The sequence below is a fragment of the Bactrocera neohumeralis genome, unplaced genomic scaffold (genome assembly GCF_024586455.1).
Source record: "Bactrocera neohumeralis isolate Rockhampton unplaced genomic scaffold, APGP_CSIRO_Bneo_wtdbg2-racon-allhic-juicebox.fasta_v2 cluster10, whole genome shotgun sequence".
NCBI classification, from domain to species: Eukaryota; Metazoa; Arthropoda; class Insecta; order Diptera; family Tephritidae; genus Bactrocera; species Bactrocera neohumeralis.
Window position 1 is genome coordinate 18,237,534 of NW_026089623.1, and position 25,633 is coordinate 18,263,166.

The 25,633-nt window shown below is 40.6% G+C and overlaps 1 protein-coding gene and 1 long non-coding RNA gene across 2 annotated transcripts; both read left to right on the plus strand.

Moving 5' to 3' along the window:
* Positions 1-1,577: 1,577 nt before the first annotated feature.
* LOC126765524 (uncharacterized) lies at positions 1,578-2,348 on the plus strand. The gene is made up of 2 exons (XR_007668493.1): positions 1,578-1,680; positions 1,789-2,348. It is a non-coding gene; the product is annotated as an uncharacterized LOC126765524 (long non-coding RNA).
* Positions 2,349-17,746: 15,398 nt separating this feature from the next.
* LOC126765565 (uncharacterized) lies at positions 17,747-19,258 on the plus strand. Its single transcript, XM_050483173.1, has one exon. It carries the CDS (start codon positions 17,747-17,749, stop codon positions 19,256-19,258), a length of 1,512 nt encoding a protein of 503 aa, XP_050339130.1.
* Positions 19,259-25,633: the final 6,375 nt, after the last annotated feature.

A 25,633-nucleotide genomic window follows, 5' to 3' on the forward strand; every position in this document is an offset into this window, starting at 1 on the left:
TTTGAAGTACATAAATAAAAATGGAAAAATTAACCTAAAACTACATCTTAAACTATGTATTTGACCCACACACGCATATGCAATAAGACCCACCAACAGTGTATTTGCGAACCACATGGAAGCACTTACGAAACAATAACAATACTCACTTGCTTTGTGTGTGTTGCACGGTCAGCAGAAAACACAAAATCGGTTCGAATAAATGTAGCAAATCGATGGAATTAAATCTGGAAAAAACACACAATGTTGAAACACTTTTTTTTACACATACCGTGCATTTTCAAGCGGCAATCCGCATGGCATCACATATGAAACAACAACAATACTCACTTGCTTTGTGCATGGCATCACATATGAAACAACAACAATACTCACTTGCTTTGTGCATGGCATCACATATGAAACAACAACAATACTCACTTGCTTTGTGTTGTACGCAGAATGTTAATCACGTTGAAATCTGAGAAAAATACACACAATGTTGAAACATTTTTTTTGATACACTCAGTGCATTCGGAACACTTACGTTTTGTATGTCTTGTTAAGTTGACAGTCATCCATAGAAAGAACGAATGACAGGCAAAAACGATCAACATGCGATGTCAATGTTTTTTATTAATTGTAAACATCCGCCAGTTGTTTCTGTTTATTAGTAAAAGGCATTTGGCAGGACTGCCAATCTTGTGGCAAACCATTCTTTCATGAGAATTTGTATAGGCGGGATGTATAATTTTTTTTTTTTTGCAAAACGTGCAATGATACACACATTAAATTTCTTATGTGCACCCTCCCAACAGACCCCAATCACCCTTGAAAATTTCATTGAAATCGGCCAAGCCGTCTAGGAGGAGTATGCGAACAGGAAGTTTTGCCACTTAATTTTATATATATAGATTTTTTCATGTCTCAATTTATTGTCTTGTTTAATTTTCTTTTTTTGCTGTACATATTTTCAATTATGTTTTTGTTTAAGGAACGAATTCTGAAATACATTCTAGCTCTAAAAAATAGTTCTTTTACCTTAGTGCTACAATTTACAGAATTACTTAAATCTAAGTGGTTCTTAATATAATTTGTACAAATATACAATATTAACTTCGTCAAATATTGCTTGTAAGGCTCTCATGTGCTCCATCAACATATCTGTTGGCCTTGAGAGCCATCCTTCAGGAAGGTGATCCACCCAAGTGAACGACGAACTATTCTCGGAGTTGGCACAAATTTCGGGGATAACTTTCCCAAGTTTTATCTGCCACAAACCATGGCCAAATTTTCAAGACCATTGTTGTTCAGCGTCTCCAAGTCCTCGTTTTTTCAGTTGGGTCAGTGGTATTTAGATCAACTGACACACGCTAAAAAAATATTACCTGCAAAATATAATAAACATACATATGTATATGCGTATAAATAAATGGAATACATGTTTAGTTAATTTTATACATTACAATTTTATACTAAATAAATAAAACAGAAAAAACTGGCGGATGTTTACAATTAATAAAAAACATTGACATCGCATGTTGATCGTTTTTGCCTGTCATTCGTTCTTTCTATGGATGACTGTCAAGTTAACAAGACATACAAAACGTAAGTGTTCCGATCAAAAAAAATTGTTTCAACATTGTGTGTATTTTTCTCAGATTTCAACGTGATTAACATTCTGCGTACAACACAAAGCAAGTGAGTATTGTTGTTGTTTCATATGTGATGCCATGCGGTTCGATTGTCGCTTGAAAATGCGCGGTGTGTGTAAAAAAAATGTTTCAACATTGTGTGTTTTTTTTCCAGATTTAATTCCATCGATTTGCTACATTTATTCGAACCGATTTTGTGTTTTCTGCTGACCGTGCAACACACACAAAGCAAGTGAGTATTGTTATTGTTTCGTAAGTGCTTCCATGTGGTTCGCAAATACACTGTTGGTGGGTCTTATTGCATATGCGTGTGTGGGTAAAATACATAGTTTAAGATGTAGTTTTAGGTTAATTTTTCCATTTTTATTTATGTACTTCAAATATGCATACTCTAGCACGACCACCGGGGACAACACTAACTACCTTTTTCGAGTTGTGTGAAAACGATGAATTTGCAAGAACATTGCTATATTCCGAAATACCACAATATTTCACTTGAAATCCATCATCGAAAACATTTCAACGACGAAAGCAAGGGGAGCGTGTTGACGGTTATCCAAATGTCCGTAAAACTGATGCCATAAGACGCATTTACACCATCCATCCGAACAACGCCGAATGTTTTTATTTGCGTCTGCTATTAGTCAACGTGCGCGGACCAAGATCATTTGATGATTTGAAAACTGTTGACGGTCAGTTGTGTGCGACGTATCATGAAGCATGTCAGCGATTGCATTTGTTAGAAGACGATATGCATTGGGACACCGCACTTCATGACGCATCACTCACATCTCATCCAAAACAAATACGCGTACTATTTGCCATAATAATATCTACATGCCTTCCGTCAAATTCGCAATAACTGTGGAATAAGTACAAAGACTGCATTACAGAGGACTTATTAATTTTGGCACGTAATCGAGCATCGGACGCAGACTTGCTATATGCATTACAAATGTATAATTCTGATTTGATATTGGTTGAAGATCTGTGCCTTACAATTGTGAATAAGGCATTAGCGCAACTTGGCATTACTGCGCCCAATCATTGACCATGAGCTTCAAATTGAACAACAATACGATTGCAATAACAGTACCAAATCGAATATTCAGCAGAAAAATGCTTATGATAAGATAATGCTTCTGCATTGAAATTATCGTTGAACATCCAAGTCGTTGAAACACCAACGTGCAACATATCGAGGAATTCAACAATGGCAAAAGTTTTGCGAGGAGCTGGAATAGTTCTATGGGATGAGTGCCCAATGGCTAACAAAAAGTCATTAGAAGCATTCAATAGAACAATGCAAGATTTACGCCAAAAGCAACAACTTTTTGGCGGATCATTCCTCGATCAACTCCTGCCGACGAAATAAACGTATGTTTAAAATCGTCAGTTTTGTGGAGACATGTTCAAAGGCTGACTCTTACCATCAACATGCGAGTCCAACTGCAAAATGATTGATCCGCAGCGGCGTTTTCGAAGCAGTTGTTGGACATTGGCGAAGGCAAAATACCAATCGATGATACCGGTTTGATCACATTGCCGAACAACTTTTGTACACTTTTACAATCGAAAGAAGAATTGATTGAAAGTGTATTTCCGAATATTGTTCAACACTATCAACGCCACGATTATTTAAGTGAACGCGCAATATTGGCACCGAAAAATGTACACGTCAACGAAATCAATTTTGCCAGTCAAGAAAAACTGCCAGGAGAAGTTACAACATATATGTACATCGATTGATAGCGTTTTAAATCAATATGAAGTAGTCAATTATACAACTGAATTCTTGAATTATTTGGATCCCCCCGGTCTGCCACCGCATCGTTTGGTCCTGAAAGTCGAGTCCCCTATTATACTTCTACGAAATCTGAAGCCACCGACCTTGTGTAATGGCACAAGACTTTCAGTCAAAAAATTGTGGCCAAATTTGATTGAAGCAACAATACTAAATGGCAAGGCAGCAGGTGAAGTTGTACTCTTACAACGCATTCCCATGATTAAAACGGAAATGCCGTTTGAATTTAAGCGCTTGCAGTTCTCAGTACGTCTTGCCTTTGCGATGACCATCAACAAATCGCAAGGGCAAACGTTTCAAGTGTGCGGCGTCAATTTGGAAGAACCGTGTTTCTCTCACGGCCAATTGTTCGTCGCCTGCTCGAGAGTGGGAACACCAAGGTGCTTATTCATTTACGCGCCAGGTGGAAAAACCAAAAATGTTGTAAACCAATATGTTTTATAAATAAGTAACAGTTTTACAACAATAAATAAAACACAAAGTAAAAACCCTTAAGAGTTTTCTTCGATTTAGGTGTAGCGAAACGCACAGGGTAACAGCTAGTTATATATAAAACTTTCAGACTTTTTATTTGCATTAATGGATATGTAGGTATGTAAATGGCAATTAAAAGTATTTGGTTCTTTTATTAAAATTCCATTTTATTGATATTAACTTTTGATGATATTTACATGTTTGCACGCTTGCAATACAAAATTGCTTCTAGTTGCTAAGAAAAACAAACAAAATAAAATCAGCTGATATCACGTTGGTCAATCGTGACGTAGATTCGCAGAACGAAGCAAAATTGAACTCGCCTTTGCGCAATCTTTGTCTCTGTGATTTGTGATGGGTATGCATACATATATTTATGTCTCTTCATATTCTTGGGTATGTGAGAGAGAGAACGTAAAAAAATGTGTTTATGTTCTTTATGTGAGAGGTATATTTTGTACACATTTTTCGCTGTCAAAATGGAATAAAATATAAACGAAAAGCAAAACGAAATTCTTCATTGGGAGGGTATTTCTGTCTCTTCATATTCAATGCTTCGGCATATATGCCTTGTCATCATATGCCGTAAATCATTGGTCGGCATTTCATAGCAAAATTTTGCAAACTAACTTCATACGTACGCTTACGCTCTATCATTCAGTCGTTGTCGAGCCAGCAACGAATTAACATCATAACATTTATGATTCTAAATGGCTTTGGTGCCATGCAATGCCTTTTATGTTCCAAGTCTTTTAAAGATAATAGGGAATATATCCTTAAAAGACGTTTTGTTAATTTTCATTATACTCTTAATTAATTATAAAATTTGCTTAATTTTAATTCCAATTTCTCACTGGGCTACTTTTTTTTCGTGCTCACCAACACAGTGACAGATCCTCTCATGCCGACCACTGCATCATATGCCGTAAATACATACATAAATTTATTTCTCTTCATATTCTCAGTTACAGGGCATCTCGACAGGATAAAATCTATGTCTTGCTAACTGTCAAATCTATTGCTATTGCCATTGCCAAATCCATATGTCAGTGGTCGGCATGAGAGGATTTGTCACTGTGTTGGTGAGCATTAACAAAATGTCTTTTAAGGATATATTCCCTATTATCTTTAAAAGACTTGGAACATAAAAGGCATTGCATGGCACCAAATGCATTTAGAATCATAAAATATTTCTCGCAGGGCATATTTGGTTTTGCGCTATAGTCTTGCGTGATGTTAATTCGTTGCTGGCTCGATAACGACTGAACGATAGAGCGTAAGCGTACGTGTGAAGTTAGTTTGCAAAATTTTGCTATGAAATGCCGACCACTGCTATATGTGGGCATTTGTATCGTAACGGGGCATCTCGACAGGATAAAATCTATGTCTTGCGAACTGTATTGCCGTGCCTATTGCCTGTGGAGACTCCACATTGCTTATATCTTACAATATATCGCAAACTAATTCGTATGCCATATATCGTAAGCCATAAGCTGTCTCTTCAGCAGTTTGACAGCGCAGTTTTAATTTTTATGAAAATTTCGAAGAGGCAACCTATCCCATTTGCACATATGCCGACGGCATTTTCATTTCGGTAATATGAAAATTAGAAGAGCGAGTATTAAGACGGTTGTGTTATATTATAAAAATAAAGTACATTTTCAAAATAATATTTTTTCAAAAAATTAATATTTAATTTAATATTGTTAATTTACAGAAAAATTATGCAAATTGGGTTGGGAATAAGCGAAATCTTAAATTTAATAAACTTATACTAGCAAAAATCAAAATATCATTGCTCATTTTAAATTTATTATTTTAATTGGTATATAAAATGTATGTCACAATTGTTACATAGTAGTCCAGAAATATGAATTCTTATTTTTCCCAGAAATACATTTGTAAAAAAAGGATCTTTTTCTTATTATCTTATTTTTCCCAGAAATATATATTTGTAAAAAAAAGGATCTTTATCCTTTGTTATTATTTCATTTTTCTCAGAAATACATTTGTAAACAAAAGGATCTTTATCCTTTTTTTATTTTCCACATAAAAGATTTAAACAGTTCAAGGGCTCAAAGCATGCGCTACATCAGCTCGAACCTGCCTACCCTACGCTTTTGCGCAAATGATTATCTTATGATAACAAATGCCCACATACAGATTTGGCAATGGCAATAGCAATAGATTTGACAGTTAGCAAGACATAGATTTTATCCTGTCGAGATGCCCCGTAAGATAATCATTTGCGCAAAGGCGTAGAGTAGGTAGGTTCGAGCTGATGTAGCGCATGCGTTGAGCTCTTGAAAAATTTATTTTATCACATTGCGAAATGCCGTCGGGTAGGGAGCTGATGCAGCGCATGTTTTGAGCCCTTGAACTGTTTAAATCTTTTATGAGGAAAATAAAAAGGATTACGATCCTTTTTTATACAAACGTATTTCTGGGAAAAATAAGAATGCATATTTTTGGACTATTTAAAATGAGCAATGTTATTTTGATTTTTGCTAGTATAAGTTTATTAAATTTAAGATTTCGCTTATTCTCAACCCAATTTGTATAATTTTGGTATTTCAATAATGACTTTCAACTGCCAAAGTCTAAATAGTCATAAATACGATTTACAAGATTCAGTTACGAGACAAACAAATGTGTTACTTCTTACCGAAACTTGCATGACGCATGATAATCCGATTGAAATACCTAATTTTAATTGTATTGTTCAGTTCAAACGAGATAGTGTTTCAAAAGGTGGGGTAGCTATTTACCAAAATGAAAATGATATTACTAATATTATGACTCCGATTATTGAAATAAATATTGCACACGTTAGCGATATTAATGTTAGGCGCTCAGTTGTTGGAGATATTTGTGCGTGCTTATGCAAACTTAGAAATGGCCTACAAATAGTTATGGTAGCAATTTACATTTCTCCGAATCCAAAATTGGACGAGGTAGAGCATTTTATTCATCGCACTTTACTGGAGTACACTGAAGAAGGGTCGAAAATACTTGGTACAAATGGTAATAAATTTCCACTTATCTTGGCTGGCGATTTCAACATTAACTTCGCTGATAAAAAATCAGAGCGGTTGACAACTTTTCTAACAAAAACATTGAATTTGAAAATGAATAATGATCCACAAGAGTCCACAACAAAATATGGGACCACCATTGACGCGGTATTTTATAGGTATTTAGAGGATATTAAGTCGCAAACTTATGTTTCTTATTTCAGTTATCATAAACCTATAGTTTCAGCTACTGTAAGATAATAAAACCCACATGTATTTTAAAATAATAAAAATATTTTAAACAATACTAAATTTTTATTTATTTAATAATATAAAAATTTGTTTTCTTATCGGTCACCACGCTCAAAAAGTGTAACTTGAATTAACATCAAAGAAAAAGAAATACTGCATGAATAAAATAAATAAATAATTATAATTTCATAAGTTGATACAAAATGCTATGCAATAGCTTCACCGCGGCAGTGCTCGAGTGCCACGTCTTTTTTACTTTGTATATTTAAATATACACTCTAAACATTGAAATATGTTCATATTTCACTTTTATTTTGTTATATTTTAGCTATATTTATTAATTTAAAAATCACTTAGCACACTCATCGTTGAAAAGGTTAGATTGTTTACAATTATGAGGATGCCACATCTTAAACACCAAAGGTGTAGTATTTCCAACGATTTTTCTTTGTATTTTAGCTTGATTCTTTTTATATTTCTTCTTCTTCTTAATTGGCGTAGACACCGCTTACGCGATTATAGCCGAGTTAACAACAGCGCGCCAGTCGTTTCTTCTTTTCGCTACGTGGCGCCAATTGGATATTCCAAACGAAGCCAGGTCCTTCTCCACTTGGTCCTTCCAACGAAGTGGAGGTCTTCCTCTTCCTCTACTTTCCCCGCGGGTACTGCTTCGAATACTTTCAGAGCTGGAGTGTTTTCGTTCATCCGGACAACATGACCTAGCCAGCGTAGCCGCTGTCTTTTAATTCGCTGAACTATGTCAATGTCGTCGTATATCTCGTACAGCTCATCGTTCCATCGAATGCGATATTCGCCGTGGCCATCGCGCAAAGGACCATAAATCTTTCTCAGAACCTTTCTCTCGAAAACTCGTAACGGCGACTCATCGGTTGCTGTCATCGTCCAAGCCTCTGCCCCATATAGCAGGACGGGAATTATGAGCGACTTAAAGAGTTTGGCTTTTGTTCGTCGAGAGAGGACTTTTTCTATATTAACTATAATAAAAATACTTTCCAACATTTTTCAAGCTATAATTCAGTTGTGATCACTTTTTCCTTATGTATGTACATACATATATGTATGTATAATATGTGATTTATATTTAATATACACAAATAAGTAAAACTCTATGATAATTGAAAGGGAGTCGGTGAAGGTGTCGATAGCTCCACTGTGAATGGCGGTCAGTACCCGTCGGAAGTTAGTTTCGTCCAAAGTCCGCTCAGCGTACTGTTCGATGTCATTGACGTAGTTGAGGAAAGACCTCTTGATATTCCTAGGAGGCGGTTCCGCTCCAAGCAGGTGGCTGCAGGGGTGATTTCTGCGAAAACATCCTAGCAGGAACTGGCTGGACAGGAGTTCATTATGCTACTTAACCAGGAGCATAAGCCTTTCACTATGTAGATGTTCGATGGAAGATATCAAGAGGCATCCTGTAGTGGTCCGGAGTGCAGTGTTCTGGCAGGTCTGAAGCGTATTTATCTGCGTGCCACTGCATTCAGGCGATCATATTGGTGCTGAGTAATTGAGGACCGGCCGGCCGCTTGCCTTGTAAGTTGCCAACAACGTTTCTTTGTCTTTTCCCCATGTGCAGACGACTAGCGACTTGAGGATTTTGTTGCGGCTCTGTACCTTGGCGATAATCGCGGTCGTATGAGGAGTGAAGGAGCATAGACTCAAAAGTTACACCTAAAATCTGAGGGTTATTGACAGTCGGAATCTTGACGCTGTTGAATATTAAGCTTATGTCTATACTCCTTCGTCTAGTTAGAAAATATAGTCGCTGTGGATTTGGTGAGGGAAAGTGTTAGGTTCCGTGCAGAAAAGAAACGAGAAAGGTCGGAGATATAGCTGTTTACTTTTGAACACATGCCATCGATTCCATTGTCCGACATCAATATCGCGCAATCATCAGGAATGAGGATATGGAAACTCCCTCTGGCGGCTGTGGGCGTTTCGAGATGCAGAAGTTAAAGCGGGGAGAGAACACCACCCTGCGGAATCCCCTCTTTAATTCTTCTCAGTTTAGATGTTTCTTCTCGAAATAGTACGGATGATTGTCGACCGCTCAGGTAGTTCATAGTCCACCTCTTCATTCCTGGAGAGAGCGTAGTTTTTTGGACAAGTCCAACGCTACGAGGATCGTTCTCTCACAGAGTGGTTTCAGGTTAAGGCCACGAACTATCTCAGCATTTATGACGCTAAGTGCTGTGGTGGTGCTGTTCACTTTTCGGAATCCCAGGTGGTGATTGGCGCGTTTCCCAGGTTTCCTCATCGGTGGAAGTAAGTGGCGCGCAGTCTTTTGGCATTTTGCGTAGCCGTCAGGTAACACATCGCTTGGTTTTGTCTATCGAAGAGTGCAGTGTGAATAAAATAGCTTGCGCACTTCTTCGGGTCCGAAGAAGCATGACCATTAAATTGAACTTCAATTCAGTCATCATGTATCTTCGGGTTAACAAAGCCTTGACAGTAGACCAAGGATTACTCACACCGGTGCACAGTGGTCGGTCTTGTATGAAGTCAGCGGCCAAAAATACTTCCACTGCCTATATTAAAGTGAAATTTTTTCCTAAGCTTTTTAAAATCATAACAAGTAATTAACAATTTTATTAACATAAATAAACCGGTCCAAAGCCTTATCTGGTTTCAAATTCCGCCACCCGCCGATGATAATAATAAAAAAGTTGATTAACAAAAAAAGAATTATTTGAATATTATTCAACTAAATCAAAAACTTATTTTAATAAAATTGATTTACGTTTGCATCGTAGTTTTCTTTGACCAGAGATGAAAGGATTTGAGCTCAAGAGTAATCGGTTTAATAAGTCCTGATTTGTAGCGACACGTGAGTTCTTTCGAGAGTGACGGAGTCGATACATCCTAACGTCCTTATTCCTTGACTCAGCAGCTTCTTCTGAGAGTTCTCCAATTGAAACTAATGCATTTTGAATAACATCGGGAGCGTGAATTAAAATTTTATGGACTGACGCAGGAAGATAATACCAGGAATACTTTGATGTTAATTCTCTTGCAGTATCTAGTGCAAATTTCCTAAATTTTTCCACATTAATTTTGTACCCGGGTGATAAAGCTTGCAGTAATACACATTAATTTTGTACCCTGGTGATAAAGCTTGCAGTAATACAGCAAAATTTTCAATCAATACCTACTTTTTTATGCCTGTTATTTCAGCAGAGGTATGGGCATCGTTTAAAAATTTTCTAGCAGTATTTCCATCGTTTGAAGATCCACTACCACCTGTTTTTGGTTTGTCGACTATAAGACCCATTTTTTTCACGAAACTAGCACTGGATATGTTTTTTCTTAGAATCGTACTTTATCTTCTAAACCCCTTATTTGCCATTGTCTGATTTCAAGTCTATAAGAAACGTGAAGTAAATATTCAAAAAATCGAATGTAGGCATGTAATGAAGACAATCCAAATTCGTAGCGATCCGTTCGTACTTCTTTTTTCAAGCATTTGTCAATATCGTTGATCTCAGTAAGTTTGGCCGAGCATATATAGCATTTTGCAGATGAGGTTTCAGTTAAGGCATTGCACACTTTGCCATCCACCATTGTAAGTTGAAGAATGTGATCGATATAAAATTAGCGATTGGTAGCTGTTTTGAACTCAGTGGGACTTAATTGTTGAATTTTGTTTTTAAAATATAATTCTTCATTTATGGTTAATTGAACTAATTCGTTTTGAAACTGAATTCGAACAGGACGGCAATAGCGGGTGGATGAAGGACGGGGGTGTTTCCAAATTAGTTTGTGCTCCTCATCATTTTGCGATTTTGTTATCATTTGTAGAGGGACATATGACGTAACAAATAAATTACTGTCCTCCAAATTATTCGAATTTTTTCTTATATTCGCTCTGCCCAGAACTGCCATCAAATCCCCATTTTCCTATTAATGTTAGGTAATTAGAGGAGTCATTGAGTTCATTAATTACATCGCTTTGCAACTCAAAAATTCGCGACGCAGTGTGATCCAATAATTTTTGTAGCTCAACTTCAGCATAAGCTTCTGAAACTTTTATTTGCTCAGGATAAGTTTTCTGCTTTTCCTTTAAAATATTATCATAGCAAGATAAAAAGTTAACATTAATTTACTGTTAACGAAGCTTCTAATAAGATGATACTGGTGCTTGGTTAAATTTGCTTCGGTGATAAGTGATATTACTTCACATGTCTTTGCGCGAAAGATCGACTTATTCGGTTCCCTACAAGCCAAACGCAAATCATCAGCAGCGGACACATCGAGTTCTGCTAAATCTGCTATCCTTCGCCGCTTCGTTCTCTCTGATCACTCTACCAGACTTAATCTAGGACGTCCTCGATCTTGACTCAATACGGATGATTGTCGTCTTAATAATATATATTCATATTGTGCAAACCAATTCGAAATTTTTTGTATAACTTTTGATTTTAATCTGTTGTTTTTATTCCACATTTCTGCAAATCTTTAAAATACGTAATCAAGTCTTTTCATAACAATATTTCCAAAACATTTATAGCCATCCCATTCAAATCTACGGGTTAAGTCGCCACATACTTTTTCAGCTATAACAAAAATGAACCTTTTTCCAAACACCACAATTCAAGGATATATAGGCGTGAAAGTTCACATTGATATGACGTTCCTGAATAAAATAACGTATAAAACAAACATTTGATAAAAGTAAGATAATGAAAACCAAAGCTCAAATAAATATGAGGAAAAACATAAAAAACAATATAATATACTCGTTCATACTTATACTTAAATACAAAAAATTATGAAAAATAACACCCGAAAAATCGCATACCTGGTTGAAAACCATGAATAACAAAGAAAGTTGCAAAAAGTTGCAGCTGAAATCATAAGCATAGACTTAGATAACATTAACTAATATAAACAAACTTGTCTCATTTGATGGTAAGACAGGGATCACAACTTTTTTATTACTTAATTCTATGTATAAAGAAAAATATATCACTCAAAAGGTCAGTTGTAAAATAATAGTTTTAAAACAATAAAACAATATATTAGTACAGAAAAATCGCGTGGTTATATAGCACATACCTTTCTTCTTAATATTCATTTCGATTTATTGGGATTTAGCACGATTTTATATCGTAATTTAATTTATTATAAGAGATAATTTTTAAGCTATTTTCACTGCACAGCCCGCGCGTACGAAAGGGATAGAGCAAAAATTTATTTAACGTTAATTTCATTGCTATTTTAAAAAATAGTTTTGATACAAACAGTGTGAAATTTCAAACTTTTGTTTTTTTTATTTTTGGCCTATGAAATCGACCAGAGTGCGGTGGGGAGGTTGCAGGACTTCAGGCGCTCAATCCATTTCGTCCGCATATGCTGGTATACCAATCGTCGAATCTCCAAATTAAGGTCCTTTATTCGGGGATCCCCGTTCGACGGAATGGGCAGAGCGTTGAATGTGCTCTCAGTAAATTCTGTAAAGCCGACCCAGTTAGCTTTGCTAAAGTTAACGAAGGTACGGTTGTTCACAAAAACAAAATCGGGAGGTTTCTCGATCGAGATAATTTTGGGCAGATGGCCTGATGCGAGAATTAGCATAGGTCGCCAGGTTATGCTATTTATCAGACCTCCTCTAGCAATGGTAATATCGGGAGAGGTATTACAGGTGCCCATAACTCTGGTGGGGGCTTTGTCATTCATTGTGCAGAATATCGAATCGTCAATCTGCTCCGCCAGCTCCATCCCCCTACGATCGTATGATTGGCAGGAATGCCAAAGATCGTGGTGTGCGTTAAAGTCGCCTAGTACCAGACGGTTTTCACCACGAAGTAGCGCACCTATATTCGGGTGATATCCTGTATGGCAACATGTAACTGGGGGATGTATATATTAAATATTTCGAGCTCAACATCGCCTGACCGGATAGCTATACCCTGACATTCTAGGGTAGTATCCCTGCGGTCAATGTCTTCATCGATTAGACGATACTGCACTGTGTTGTGCAATATGAAGGCTAGGCCACCACCATTGCCTCGCTCGCGCTCCTTACGTATCATGATCCCGGTTCATGAGTGCAACTATCTTCTCGATCTTACTCTGGAATTCGTTGCAGTTGAATTGAAGTATTTTGGTTTGTCGCCAGTAATCCTGGGGGTGAGGGAGTGGCTTGTAGGTGGTGTTTGTTGAAGCTGTAGAACCGGAAAGGAGGCTTCTCGCACTGTGGTGTTGTTTGACGACGCCATTGCTGAGTGTTGCGGGGGTAGACTCCTGTAGCATGGGGCAACGTACGACTCACTCCACTCACGCGTGATGCGCAGGCCGGAACACTCCGCGAAGTGACACTAGCCAGTGCATTTGACTGATGTGACGTTCCGACGTATGATGGTCTGACACACGGAATAGACTGTGCGCGGAACCAGGAGTTGCCGAGTGGTTCTCGCACGAGGATTGGAGCGATATGAAGGTTGGGTGGAGGGGCAAGGTCCTCTGTTGGCCACTCGGGGTGAGTGGCGGTGCAGCGCGCGAACTGTGTGCATATTTATTTTCATATATGAAAAATAATTGTAATTATGTAATAATTATTGTGAATGTAATAAATGTAATTGAAAACTTAGATGCGTACAAAACTATACATATATGCGTATTGAGCAATAGCAATATTGTTTAAATGAAAACAAACAAAGATGGCTGATTTCTACGGGCTCAACTTTTAACACATTTTGCTCGCTAAGGACGGCTAACAAAACGGCGATTATTTGTAACGAATTTATAGTTAATAGTTTTAATCAGTTTAAGGATCACTGTGAATTATTAGTTTAAGCGCATTATTGTGAATTATCGCAGTGTCCTTTATTCCCGACGTTCGTTTTCGGTGTCCATGCTGTTGGAACTCCGATTATAATTCACTCAATTTCCGAACGCCGAAGAGATAGGCTGAGACACTGCGGTAAGTTGATCTTGCAGATCATTGAATATTGTAATAACCTTTTCTTTATAGAAATAAATTGTTGTTGTTGTACGAAATGTATGTGGGCATACATGGGTTTGAACACAATTAAATTCGCCAGCCAACGGAATTGAGACATCTTTATTTCGCAATCTTTATTTGCGCCTCTATCTGCGATCTTTATTTCGCAGTCTTATTTGCGATCTTTATTTCGCATCGGTCTTTACTGCATCTTTATTTTGCATGGTCTTCATTTCGCCGGATCTGTATTTAGCAAGATCTTTATCACGCAAGACTATGCATTCTTTTATATTGTCGCCAAATTGAATGCAAACTGCCAATTTTTGCATTGCCGTAACTCCCGTGCCAGTGGAGTACATAATATATACGAGTCGCCATCGTGACACAACTTGTTAACGTGTCTATCGCCAAACGGGACGCCATCCCGCTATCTCCGTCAACGTCATAGCCGATACGTCGCCAAACGGGAAGCCATCCCGCTATTTGCCGCCACGTCGTAACCGTTACGTTGCCAAACGGGACGCCATCCCGCTACTTGCCGCCACGTCGTAACCGTTACGTCGCTAAACGGGAAGCCATCCCACAACTCTCCGTCAACGTCATAGCCGTTACGTTGCCATACGGGACGCCATCCCGCTATTTGTTGCCAACGTCGTAGCCGTTACGTCGCCAAACGGGAAGCCATCCCGCAATTCTCCGCCAACGTCATAACGTTTTTACATCGCCAAATGGGACATCTTCCCGCTAATTAGTCGCCATCGTTATAGGAATTATATTGCCACCGGGAAGCCATCCCGCTATTCGCCGCCAAAATCCTAGTCGCCACGTCGCCAAACGGGACGCCATCCCGCTATTCATCGCTAACATTATAACGTTTATATTGCCAAAGTGGCGATCATATTTCTGTAACATTTTCCTTCAAGCCGCCGTATTATAACAATGGAAAACTCAACTAGAAAGAGTATGCGAATTCAACAACAAGACAGTCTTAGTAAGTCAGTTGCAGTTGAAGATCAAAGATTGGATAATGATGATGTGGATAACGGATCCAGTCATCAAGGTACTGCGTCAACTAACTCTAGCGCATCTACTAAAGTTACAGTAGAAAGTCAGCAACAAATGCTCGTTGCCATGCAAAAGCAAATCAATGCTCTGAGTAACCAACTGCGAGGTACCCAGGTAAAGTTGAAGGAAAGTGAACGCCAGTGTGAACTTCTGAAGTCCACGATACGAGCAGAGGACGGATCAAGGTCAAATTCCATTGCGACCTCAGTGGATCCCGTTGTAGATACCGCTACACAACCGATAGCAGTCTCAACGCAGACAACAACGAACTCGCAGAATAGTTCGTACATTTCTATGCAGCCTACGTCAACGTATACAGCCGCCACGCATACGTACACTCAGTGCCCTTATGAAGGTACTACATCGCCGATCTTCACAGCCACCGCCTCTTCCATAGGTGCTATGCCTTCAACTTCATTACAGTCGCAGCCATTTGTTAACGTTACACCAGACAGTTCATATCTGCTTACACTACCGAGAAAAATTCAAGATTTGCCAGATTTCGACGGACGCGCAGAAGACTGGCCTATGTTCGCCGCCGCCTTTGCACAGTCAACTGCATCATACAATTATTCGAATTTCGAAAACAATCAACGTTTACAGAGATGTTTAAAGGGTGAGGCTAGAGAGACAGTGCACTCACTCCTAATCCATCCGGATAACGTTCCTGCCGTTATGGACACTCTGCGATTTCGATTCGGCCGTCCAGAATTACTTATCAAATGTCAGCTTCGCCAAGTACGGGAGATGTCATACATAAGTATCAGAATCCGCCATCGACAAAATGATTCCTTTCTCAGTCAAAGTAAAAAACCTAGCCGTGTTCCTACAGTCAGTAAATGGTCAGCAGCACTTGTGTAATCCAACGTTATTGGAGGAGCTTGTGGGAAAGCTACCCATGAGCAAGAAACTCGAGTGGGCAAAGGCCTCATCGATGATACAGCCATATCCCACAATTAAAGATTTCAGTACCTGGCTTAGTGGAGTAGCCGATCTAATATGTACAGTACAAGATAGTGGACGCACTCATTCGAGCGAACCAAAGCGCCGCGTTCTTCTTCAAACCGCCAACAACGCCAGAGAAATCCTATGTCCACTGTGCCATGTTGGACACCACATATTCGATTGTGACACGTTCAAGTCGCTAAGCATCCGTGACAGATGGAGTAAAGCCAAGCTCCTTCACTTATGTTTCTCTCGTCTTCAGGGTGGTCATACCACAAGAGATTGTCGCCGACGGAAAACCTGCAGAACGAACGGATGTCAAAGAGTACATAACAAACTGTTACACGAGCCACCGAGGAACATGTCAAAGCTACAAAGGGTGGAGATTCCACCTGGACCAACCACAGCCGATGCAGTACTCAGTTGTACAGACAGTGGAATGAAAAAACAAAAAGTGTTGTTTAGAATAGTTCCAGTTACAGTGCATAGTCACAATGCTCGAATTAAGACCTTCGCTCTATTGGATGAAGGATCATCGATAACTATGGCCGATTCTTCTTTGATTGAGCAGCTCGGAGTAAAGGGTCATCAAAGCCGAGTATCCCTACAGTGGCTGGGAGGAAGAGCTGCTACTGATAAAGCAACTATCGTCGACATCGAGATTAGTGGTTCCAGTTCAGACCAGAAATATAAATTGCATCATGTCTACGGCATCCAGGATTTACAACTTCCGATACAAAGTTTACAGAAAGCTGACGTAGATGAAGCTCGTTTGAAAAGGTTGTCGATTCAAACGTACGACAACGCCGTTCCCAAGTTGCTTATTGGATTAGACCACAGCCACTTGGGAATTCCTAGTGAGATCGAAATAATATATAAGGGTCCTTATGCCGCACATACTAAGTTAGGTTGGGTCGTCTTCGGGCCGACTGATAACTTCAGTCAAGCGAAGACGTCGTGTTTGCATGATATGGTGGCCGATTACTTTAGTATCGAGAGCTTCGGTGTACGTCCAGCACCACTCGTCGAGCCTGATGATGATAAAAGAGCGCGCCAGATACTCGAGTCCACGGTCACGAAGATTAACGGACGTTTCCAAGCCGGTCTCCTGTGGAAACGAGATAATGTTCAGCTCCCCGACAGCTACTCCATGGCCGAGAGAAGACTGGTCGGAATCGAGCGTAAGATGAGACGAGACGAAACATTTGCCCGAGAGTATCGTGCTATCATTCGGGATTACATAAATAAGAATTATGCCAGAAAATTGCGCCCAGAAGAAGCTGCAATTACATGTCCAAGAACGTGGTACCTTCCACACTTCGGTGTGATGAATGTCAATAAGCCCGGTAAACTGCGCCTAGTGTTTGATGCCGCCGCCGTCGTCAACGGTTGTTCACTAAACAGTTACCTGCTAAAGGGTCCTCAACAATATCAACCAATGCCGACAGTACTTTTTAATTTTCGGGTTGGCGCAATTCCCATCGCCGCCGATATTAAAGAGATGTTTCACCAAATTTCTATAAGGGAAGAAGATAGAAGTGCCCAAAGGTTTCTTTAGAGGGACGGTAACGACAAAATTCGTCCAGACGTATACGAAATGCTGGTAATGACATTTGGAGCCGCATGCTCGCCTTGCACGGCCCAGTATGTTAAAAATATTAACGCACTTGAGCACCGCGAAAGCTGTCCAAGAGCCTACGACTCTATCACAAAGCATCACTATGTTGATGACTTCGTGGATAGTTTCGACAACGTTAAAGAAGCCATTAAAGTTGCCAATGAAGTCAGACGTATTCACAAGAATGCCGGGTTTGAACTACGCAACTTTTCTTCAAATTCCCTAGAAGCCAAAATCGCCCTAAATGGTTATAAACCGGAACAACTGACAAATAGCCTAGTCACATTAGCAGTAGAACGCGTGCTTGGAATGTATTGGCAACCAAGTAGCGACGTATTTAGTTACACTCTCAAATTTAACAACGTGGACGCTGAAGTCATCAGTGGACACAAACGACCGTCGAAAAGAGAGCTACTAAGCATAGTCATGTCAGTATTTGACCCGCTTGGATTTTTATCCAAATTTATGGTCAACGCAAAATTGTTGGTGCGCGAATCGTGGCGTTACGAATTGCGGTGGGATGAGCCTCTGCCTGAACCTATATGTCAAGAGTGGGACAAGTGGCGCCGTCAGTTGAAAAATGTATTGAATTTTCGAGTCCTTCGTCACTATTTCGCCCGTGGACCACCTGCCGAAGTGCAACTTCACATCTTCGTAGATGCCAGTGAAGATGTATTTGCAGCCGTAGCCTACTGGAGAGTAACGTATACAGATAACAAAGTTTGCGTCGTACTCGTATGTGCCAAAACGAAGTGTGCTCCACTAAATCCAATGACTATTCCACGCCTTGAATTGCAGGCAGCCGTCTTAGGAACACGACTGCTAGAGACTATCGTCAGAGATCATTCAGTTGCAATCAAAAAACGCGTGATGTGGAGCGATTCCAAAACTGTTCTGAGTTGGATTGGATCGGGAACTCGTCGCTACAAACCATTCGTAGCACATCGTGTCGCAGAAATTCTCGCCGCTACCGACGCTAACGACTGGCGTTGGATACCGTCAGAGAAGAACGTTGCTGATGAGGCAACAAGACCAAGTACGACATTCGATAGTCATCCAACTTCACGATGGCTAAATGGACCATCATTTTTAACAGAAGAAGAAGTAGCCTGGCCTACGTCTGAAGGAATCCCTGATCTGTTAGAAGAATGTGAAGAGCTTCGCCCGAAATTTGTAATGCTAGCCGCGCCGTCATGTGTTATAGACATGACAAGATTTTCAAGTTTAACTAGGCTAAAGCGAACGGTCGCTTGGGTCATCCGATTTATAGATTTGTGTCGTCACAAAAAAGTGGAAGGGTGCCTGAACGCCGAGGAATTAAAAGTAGCCGAAATTTTCCTATGCCGCCTTGCCCAATATGCCTCGTACTCACTTGAGATTAATCAATTGAAAGAAGGCGGAAATGTAGAGAAGGGGTCTGAGTTATACACACTCTCCCCGTTTATCGGGCACTCAACACTTTATTTAACCGGCAAATGTTTAATAAAATAGACACTCGATTTTGGGTTTCTGTTACCGCGAAATATATTTCGGATGCGGAATAGATTAACGTACAAAGGTAGTAATGAAAAGAAAGAAAAGATGATGCTGCGACGGACGTTTGCTCGGTGCGAGATCGATGTAAAAAAAGGGAAGGTCGTCCTCTCGAGCGGTCGGTTTTGATTGTTGGGTAGTGTAGAGTTGTGGTGTGATGTCCGCATGTGTGGTGTATATACGTGTGTAGTAGTGGGTGGTGTCTTCTTGTGGAATGTCTGCATGTGTGGTGTCTTCAGATGTGGACCGCGTTAGTGTGGTGTGTTGTCGTGTGGTTGTTCAGTGTCTGGTGTTCAGAAGAGAGAGCTAACTCATCTAGCCATCCCGGCCCCCCTAGGCGAATATTAGCCTAGCAGTCGCTGTAGTTGCTGCAGCGTGGCAACAACGCTGCTAAGGCCAGTGGAGCGGCGTGGTGTACGAGGCTGCCGGCGCGGCGGAGATGCTTCAATTCTCCTCGGTCTGGAAGATGGTGGGGCAATTAGCCTTCGGTGCCGACTGGGCTGCTGTGATCGGCTCGTGGCGAGCCGTCGTCCTACGGGCCGTTTTGGGGTGCGGTGCAGCATAGTATGGTGCGGCCTATTGCACAGTTGGCACAGGGTGATCGATGTACACTCCTGGGTGGTGTGTACCGTTGCCAAGCAGTTTAGGCAATGCCCGTGAGCCTGAGCTACTTTCTGCCGCTGCATGGGCTGCATGCTTCGAAAAATGCTACAGTGTTGTAGCCGGTGTGGGCGCCGACACAGGGGACATCGGCTGCGCTGAGGTTCCCCTACGGGTGCTGCGGACGGTGGTAGTGGTCGCGTGCCGCTACGAGGTGCAATTGCAGTGGTGGTGGCCGCTGGAGTTCGAGGCGCTGGAGTTGCCACAGGGCGCGGCACGGTGATGGTTGACCTCACCGTTGGCGTTGGCACAGTTGGCATATCCACATCCATGGTAATCTGTGTGGGAGGAGTAATATGGTTATAAATGGGTGTCATTAAATGTATATGGCGATTGTGCCACGTTACGTGGCATGAAAGGGTCGTCACGTAGATCGACCATTGCATTAGTTTTCGTATTAGTTTAAACGAGTTTTTTACTTGCGGGTTATTACGTCGTGGTTTATTTGGTTATTTTAATTGCGTTACGGTAGTATCGGCGGTTTTTTCGTTATTTGCGGTTTCGTCAATGTGTGGTAGAAAACATAGTTTCACGAGCGGTCTTGTTAATATACCGCTTTGAGTGCGGAGATCAACGACTCGTACATGACCGTCGGAACCGTAGTGTAGTTTTTCTATGCGGCCAAGCCGCCATTCTGTAGGGGGTAGACAATCATCATGGATGATGACACAATCTCCTAGCTTTGGCGCCTTTTCTGGACTCTTCCACCTGTACCTTTTATGAAGGTCCTTTATATATTCTTCCTTCCATCGGCGGCTGAAATCGTGATGGAGAATTTTTATTCTCTCCCATTGATTTAATAAGGATAGCGACCCCACGCCTGGCTCAGGTGTGGCCAGAATGGGTGCTCCTTTGAGAAAATGCCCTGGTGTGAGGGCTGTAAAGTCAGAGGGATCTTGCGAGAGGGTTGTGAGTGGCCGTGAATTGAGAACGGCTTCAATTCGCACTAACAGTGTGGTGAACTGTTCATAATTAAATTTGTAGTTTCCAGCTACTTTTTTGAAGTGGGATTTAAAGCTTTTTACTGCTGATTCCCATAAACCACCCATATGAGGAGCGCTTGGGGGGATAAATTGCCAGTTGACACCTTGGGGAGCATACCTTTGTACAATCTCTGGTGAGACTTGTTTGATAAATTCCACAAACTCCTTTTCAGTGGCTCTTTGGGCTCCAATGAAGGTTTTACCATTGTCGCTCATCAGTTTTGATGGGAAGCCGCGTCGTCCGACGAAGCGAGCGAATGCCGCGAGAAAAGCCTCCTTTGTCAGATTCGTACACAGCTCTAGGTGCACTGCTTTTGTCGTAAAACAGACAAAGACAGCCACATAGCCTTTCATTAGAGTGGGGGACCTTAGCATGGACGCCTTTATCTGAAAAGGCCCAGCAAAGTCGACACCTGTAACTGTGAAAGGCAGAGCGAAGTTGCAGCGTTCCGGTGGAAGTGCTGCCATAATCTGTGTTCGTAACTTTTGCTTGTGCATAGTGCAGATCTTGCACATGAAAATGCATTTTTTTATTTGGGGCTTAAGACGGGGAATATAGAACTCTTGACGGACTATATGCTGCATTAGGCGATGTTCAGCGTGAAGCATGAGTAAGTGGATATAATTGAGGAGTAATGTGGCAAGTTGGGATTTCTCTGCTATAATTAGAGGGTGGCGTTCGTTGTACGTCAGGCTTGAGTTAGCAAGCCTACCATTCGCACGAAGCAGACCTTTCGTGTCCAAGAATGGGTTAAGAACCAAGATTGAACTCCTTTTATCAATGGGTTTTGATTCTCTTAATAATGAGATATCGCGGCTGAAGTAGCGCATTTGAGTGGATGCGATTAGTGCAACCTTTGCCTTTTGGAGTTCTAGGTGCGTTAACGTATCGCACTGGTTAAATTCTGGGTGAATTCCCTTAATTTTATTTTTGAGTCGCTCTACGAACTTTAGCATGTAGGCGATAACTCGAAGGGCACGAGGGAACGATGAAAATCGCTCAAGGATGTCATTATCATCCAATGTTGCGTGAAAGCAGTCGATTTTTCGACTTTCTGGGGCAATTATATTGCGCATGGGCGATTTTGGCCAAGAATCGGGAGATTCTGTTAACCATCGGGGACCATTCCACCAGAGGGTGGTGGTGGCAAGGTGCAGCGGCTTGCACCCTCTTGTACCTAAATCGGCAGGATTGTCAGCACTGGCTACGTGTCGCCAAGTGGCTGACCCCACTAGGTCAAGTATTTGTGACGTACGATTAGAAATGTACGTTTTCCATGCGTGTGGTGGTTTTTCCAACCAGGCTAGAACGATTTCAGAATCGGACCAGAGATGCAATCTGTATTTCTTCATGTTTAAGTGGGTCTGCACCATGGAAACCAATTTTGCGAGTAGTAGGGCGCCACAGAGCTCAAGTCGAGGTAGACTTAGCGTTTTTAGAGGAGCCACCTTAGCTTTAGCTACTAATAAGTGGCTTGTGGTCGCGTTATCGCTTTGTGTGCGCACATATAAAGTGGCACAGTATGCCTTCTCAGAGGCGTCACAGAAGCCGTGTAATTCGACTTTGTGTTCGGGGGAATAGTTTACCCACCGTGGGATTTGTATCTGTGAGATATCGTTTAGATTGCTCGTGAACTGTGACCACTTTTCTAAACGAAGTGGTTTTACTTGTTCGTCCCAGTCGGTCCCATCTAGCCATAATTCTTGTATCAGGATTTTGGCTTGTATCATAATTGGCGATAGCCATCCTGCGGGGTCAAAAAGTTTTGCCACAGAGGAGAGAATTTGGCGTTTTGTAATGGCGGATAAAGCGGATATGGACTCAGTTGTGTATGAGAACTGGTCCGATATCGCATTCCATTGGATGCCCAGAGTTTTTGTTGTACTTTCCTTTTCGAAAACAAGGAAATTAGTGTCCAACAAATTTTCTTTTGGTATGTTTTTTAATATATTTGGGTGATTTGCCGTAATCTTTTTTAATGGAAACCCTGCGGTTTTAAGGGCTCTTATAACCTGTGATAAGGATTCGTATGCTTGTGGAAGACTGTGACTTCCAGACAAAATGTCGTCAACATACGTTTGCGTTTTTAACACCTGGGTTGCCAGAGGGAATTCTGACTTGGTGTTTTCTGCCAATTCGTGCAGTGTCCGAATGGCTAAGTATGGGGCACAGTTGACGCCAAAGGTAACTGTTTTTAACTTAAAGTCGCGTAGTGGACTGGTGGGGGATTTTCTGAAAATAATTCTTTGAAAATCTTGATCGTCTTTATGTACGACTATTTGTCTATACATTTTCTCGACGTCCCCGTTGAATACGTATTTGAATATACGCCAGTTTAAAATAAGTAGCATTAAGTCAGGTTGGAGCGTGGGTCCCGTAAACAGGATATCGTTTAGGGAATTCCCCGAGCTAGTGGATCTTGAGGCGTTGAAGACAACTCTTACTTTAGTTGTTTTTTTATCTGGCTTTACTACTGCATGATGTGGCAAGTAAAATGAGTAGTATTTACTTTGTATGATTTTTTCGCCAGCGCTGACTTCCTCCATATGGTTTAAATGGAGGTATTCTTCTACGACTCTATCATATTCTGGTTTCAGTTCGCCTTTTTTAAGTAGGTTTTTTTCCATACTTAAAAACTGTTTGATAGCAGAGGTGCGGGAATGACCTAAGGCGAGTGTGCGGGGAAATTCTGGCTTTAGTGGTAGTCGTACGACGTACCGGCCATCATCCGATCGAGTAGTTGTGGTTTTGTAAAAATTCTCACAATATCGATCTTCAGGGGTTGTGATTGATACGGGGGGAGTTCTTCTAACTCCCAAAATTTTCTTAATTGCGAATTGAGGTATTCGTTGGAGATTTCCTCAACTTGAGTTGTCATCGTGGCAACTGGTTCCGCAACTAGTCCACTTAGGACCCATCCGAAAATGGTATTTTGCGCCAGAAGTGTTTTTGTAATTTTCTCAATACCTTCGAGTATTATCTGTGGTATGAGATCGCTGCCTAATAGAAGATCTATTTGAGCGGGAGTGTTGCAGTTGGGGTCTGCTAATTTAAGGTGTGAAACCTTTTGCCAATGCTTGCTATTTATATGATAGCTTGGAAGCATGTTTGTTAATTGCGGTAAGACAATAGCTTCTGCTTGTATGCGCTTATCCGCTTTGGGGGAAAAGAGGGTAATGGGGCAGATTTTATTTGAGTTTTGAACAACTCTTCCGCCCATTCCCGTGATTTCAAAATTGGCCAGTTTTGTTGGCAACTGTAGCCTGTTTTGTGCCCGAGACGCTATGAAAGATCGTTGTGATCCTTGGTCTATTAGGGCTCTGAGTTTAAACAGCTCTCCTCGGTGTTCGATGGAGACGACTGCTGTAGGTAGTAATACTCTACTGTTGCTTTCGCTATGTAGCGTTTGGGTTTTTAACGCCTTTGAGCAGCATGGTGCTTCTTGGCTGTTTTCTGAATTTGTTGTTGCAACTAAACCTGTTGCTCTTTTTATGTTTGCGCTGTTTGGGGGTGAGCTGGAAAAATTGGTAATGTGTAACATCGAATGATGTCGTTTATGGCAATAAACGCAATTAAATTTGCTTTCACAATCTTTAAGCATGTGTGCATGTGATAAGCAGTTTGTGCAAAGTCTTTTTGACTTTACAAAATTGTTTCGGTCAATTATATTTAATTTCTTAAATTTCTCGCAAGATTTAAGTTTATGTCCCCCTGTGCACAATTCGCATGACGTTTGTTTGTATTGTTCAGATGTGAACGTTTGATTTTTGAAGAAGCTTCTATTTGAATTGTTGTTGCTACTGGCTTGGGATCTTTGGAAGCTTCTATTAAGGTCATGGGAAATACCTTTTGGTTTAGTTATCTTTTTGTCAATTCTTTCTGCGATTTCATACTGGGTAGTTAGGAAATCTTGCATTTGCTGCCACGTGGGGCATTTTTTCCTTGATGAGAGAGATTGTTCCCATAGCAATAACGATTTTTCTGATAATGCGGCGGTGCATATATTTATCAGAATTGGGTCCCAATTGTCTGTGGGAATATTTTGTGTCGCTAAAACCGACAAACAGTTGGAAACAGTGGATTGAAGTTTCATATATTCTTCACTTGTCTCCTTTTGAATTTTGGGCAAGTTCATTAATATCGTTATTTGCTTATCTACCAGTATTCGTTCGTTTTCGTACCTTGATCTCAGAGCTTCCCAAGCCAAATGGAAATTGTCGTCATTTAATGCGAACTGTTTTACGATGACGCCTGCTTGTCCTTTTGTTTTGTATCTGAGGTGATACAACTTTTGAGCATTTGATAATTTCGGATGGTTTATGTAAACAGCTGTGAACATGTCCCGGAAGGACGGCCATTGTTCATAACCACCATGGAAAATTTCAGTGTCACAAGCGGGCACCTTGAGGTGGATACCCGAACTTGCCTCTTGATTTTGAATTTGTGGCAGCTCTACTCTCGGAGGTGGAGTAGGTGCAACTGCTTTAATTAATTTTAGCTGATCTGCGATCATAATTTTTGTGTCTTCATACTGGTCTAAGCAGTTTTCAAATTTGGCGTAAGCAGAAGATTTAAAGTTTTCTGGTAGATCTGAATCGTCAGTATCTACAATTGCGTCATATGCAGCCTGGAGACGTGTCCAAAAATTTTCGATTGTTTGGCTTTTTATTTCTAGCGCAGATTCAGAAT

Bases quoted from the DNA above. Each gene is read 5' to 3' on its own strand.
- LOC126765565 (XM_050483173.1), top strand. From the start codon at position 17,747: ATGCTGGTAATGACATTTGGAGCCGCATGCTCGCCTTGCACGGCCCAG.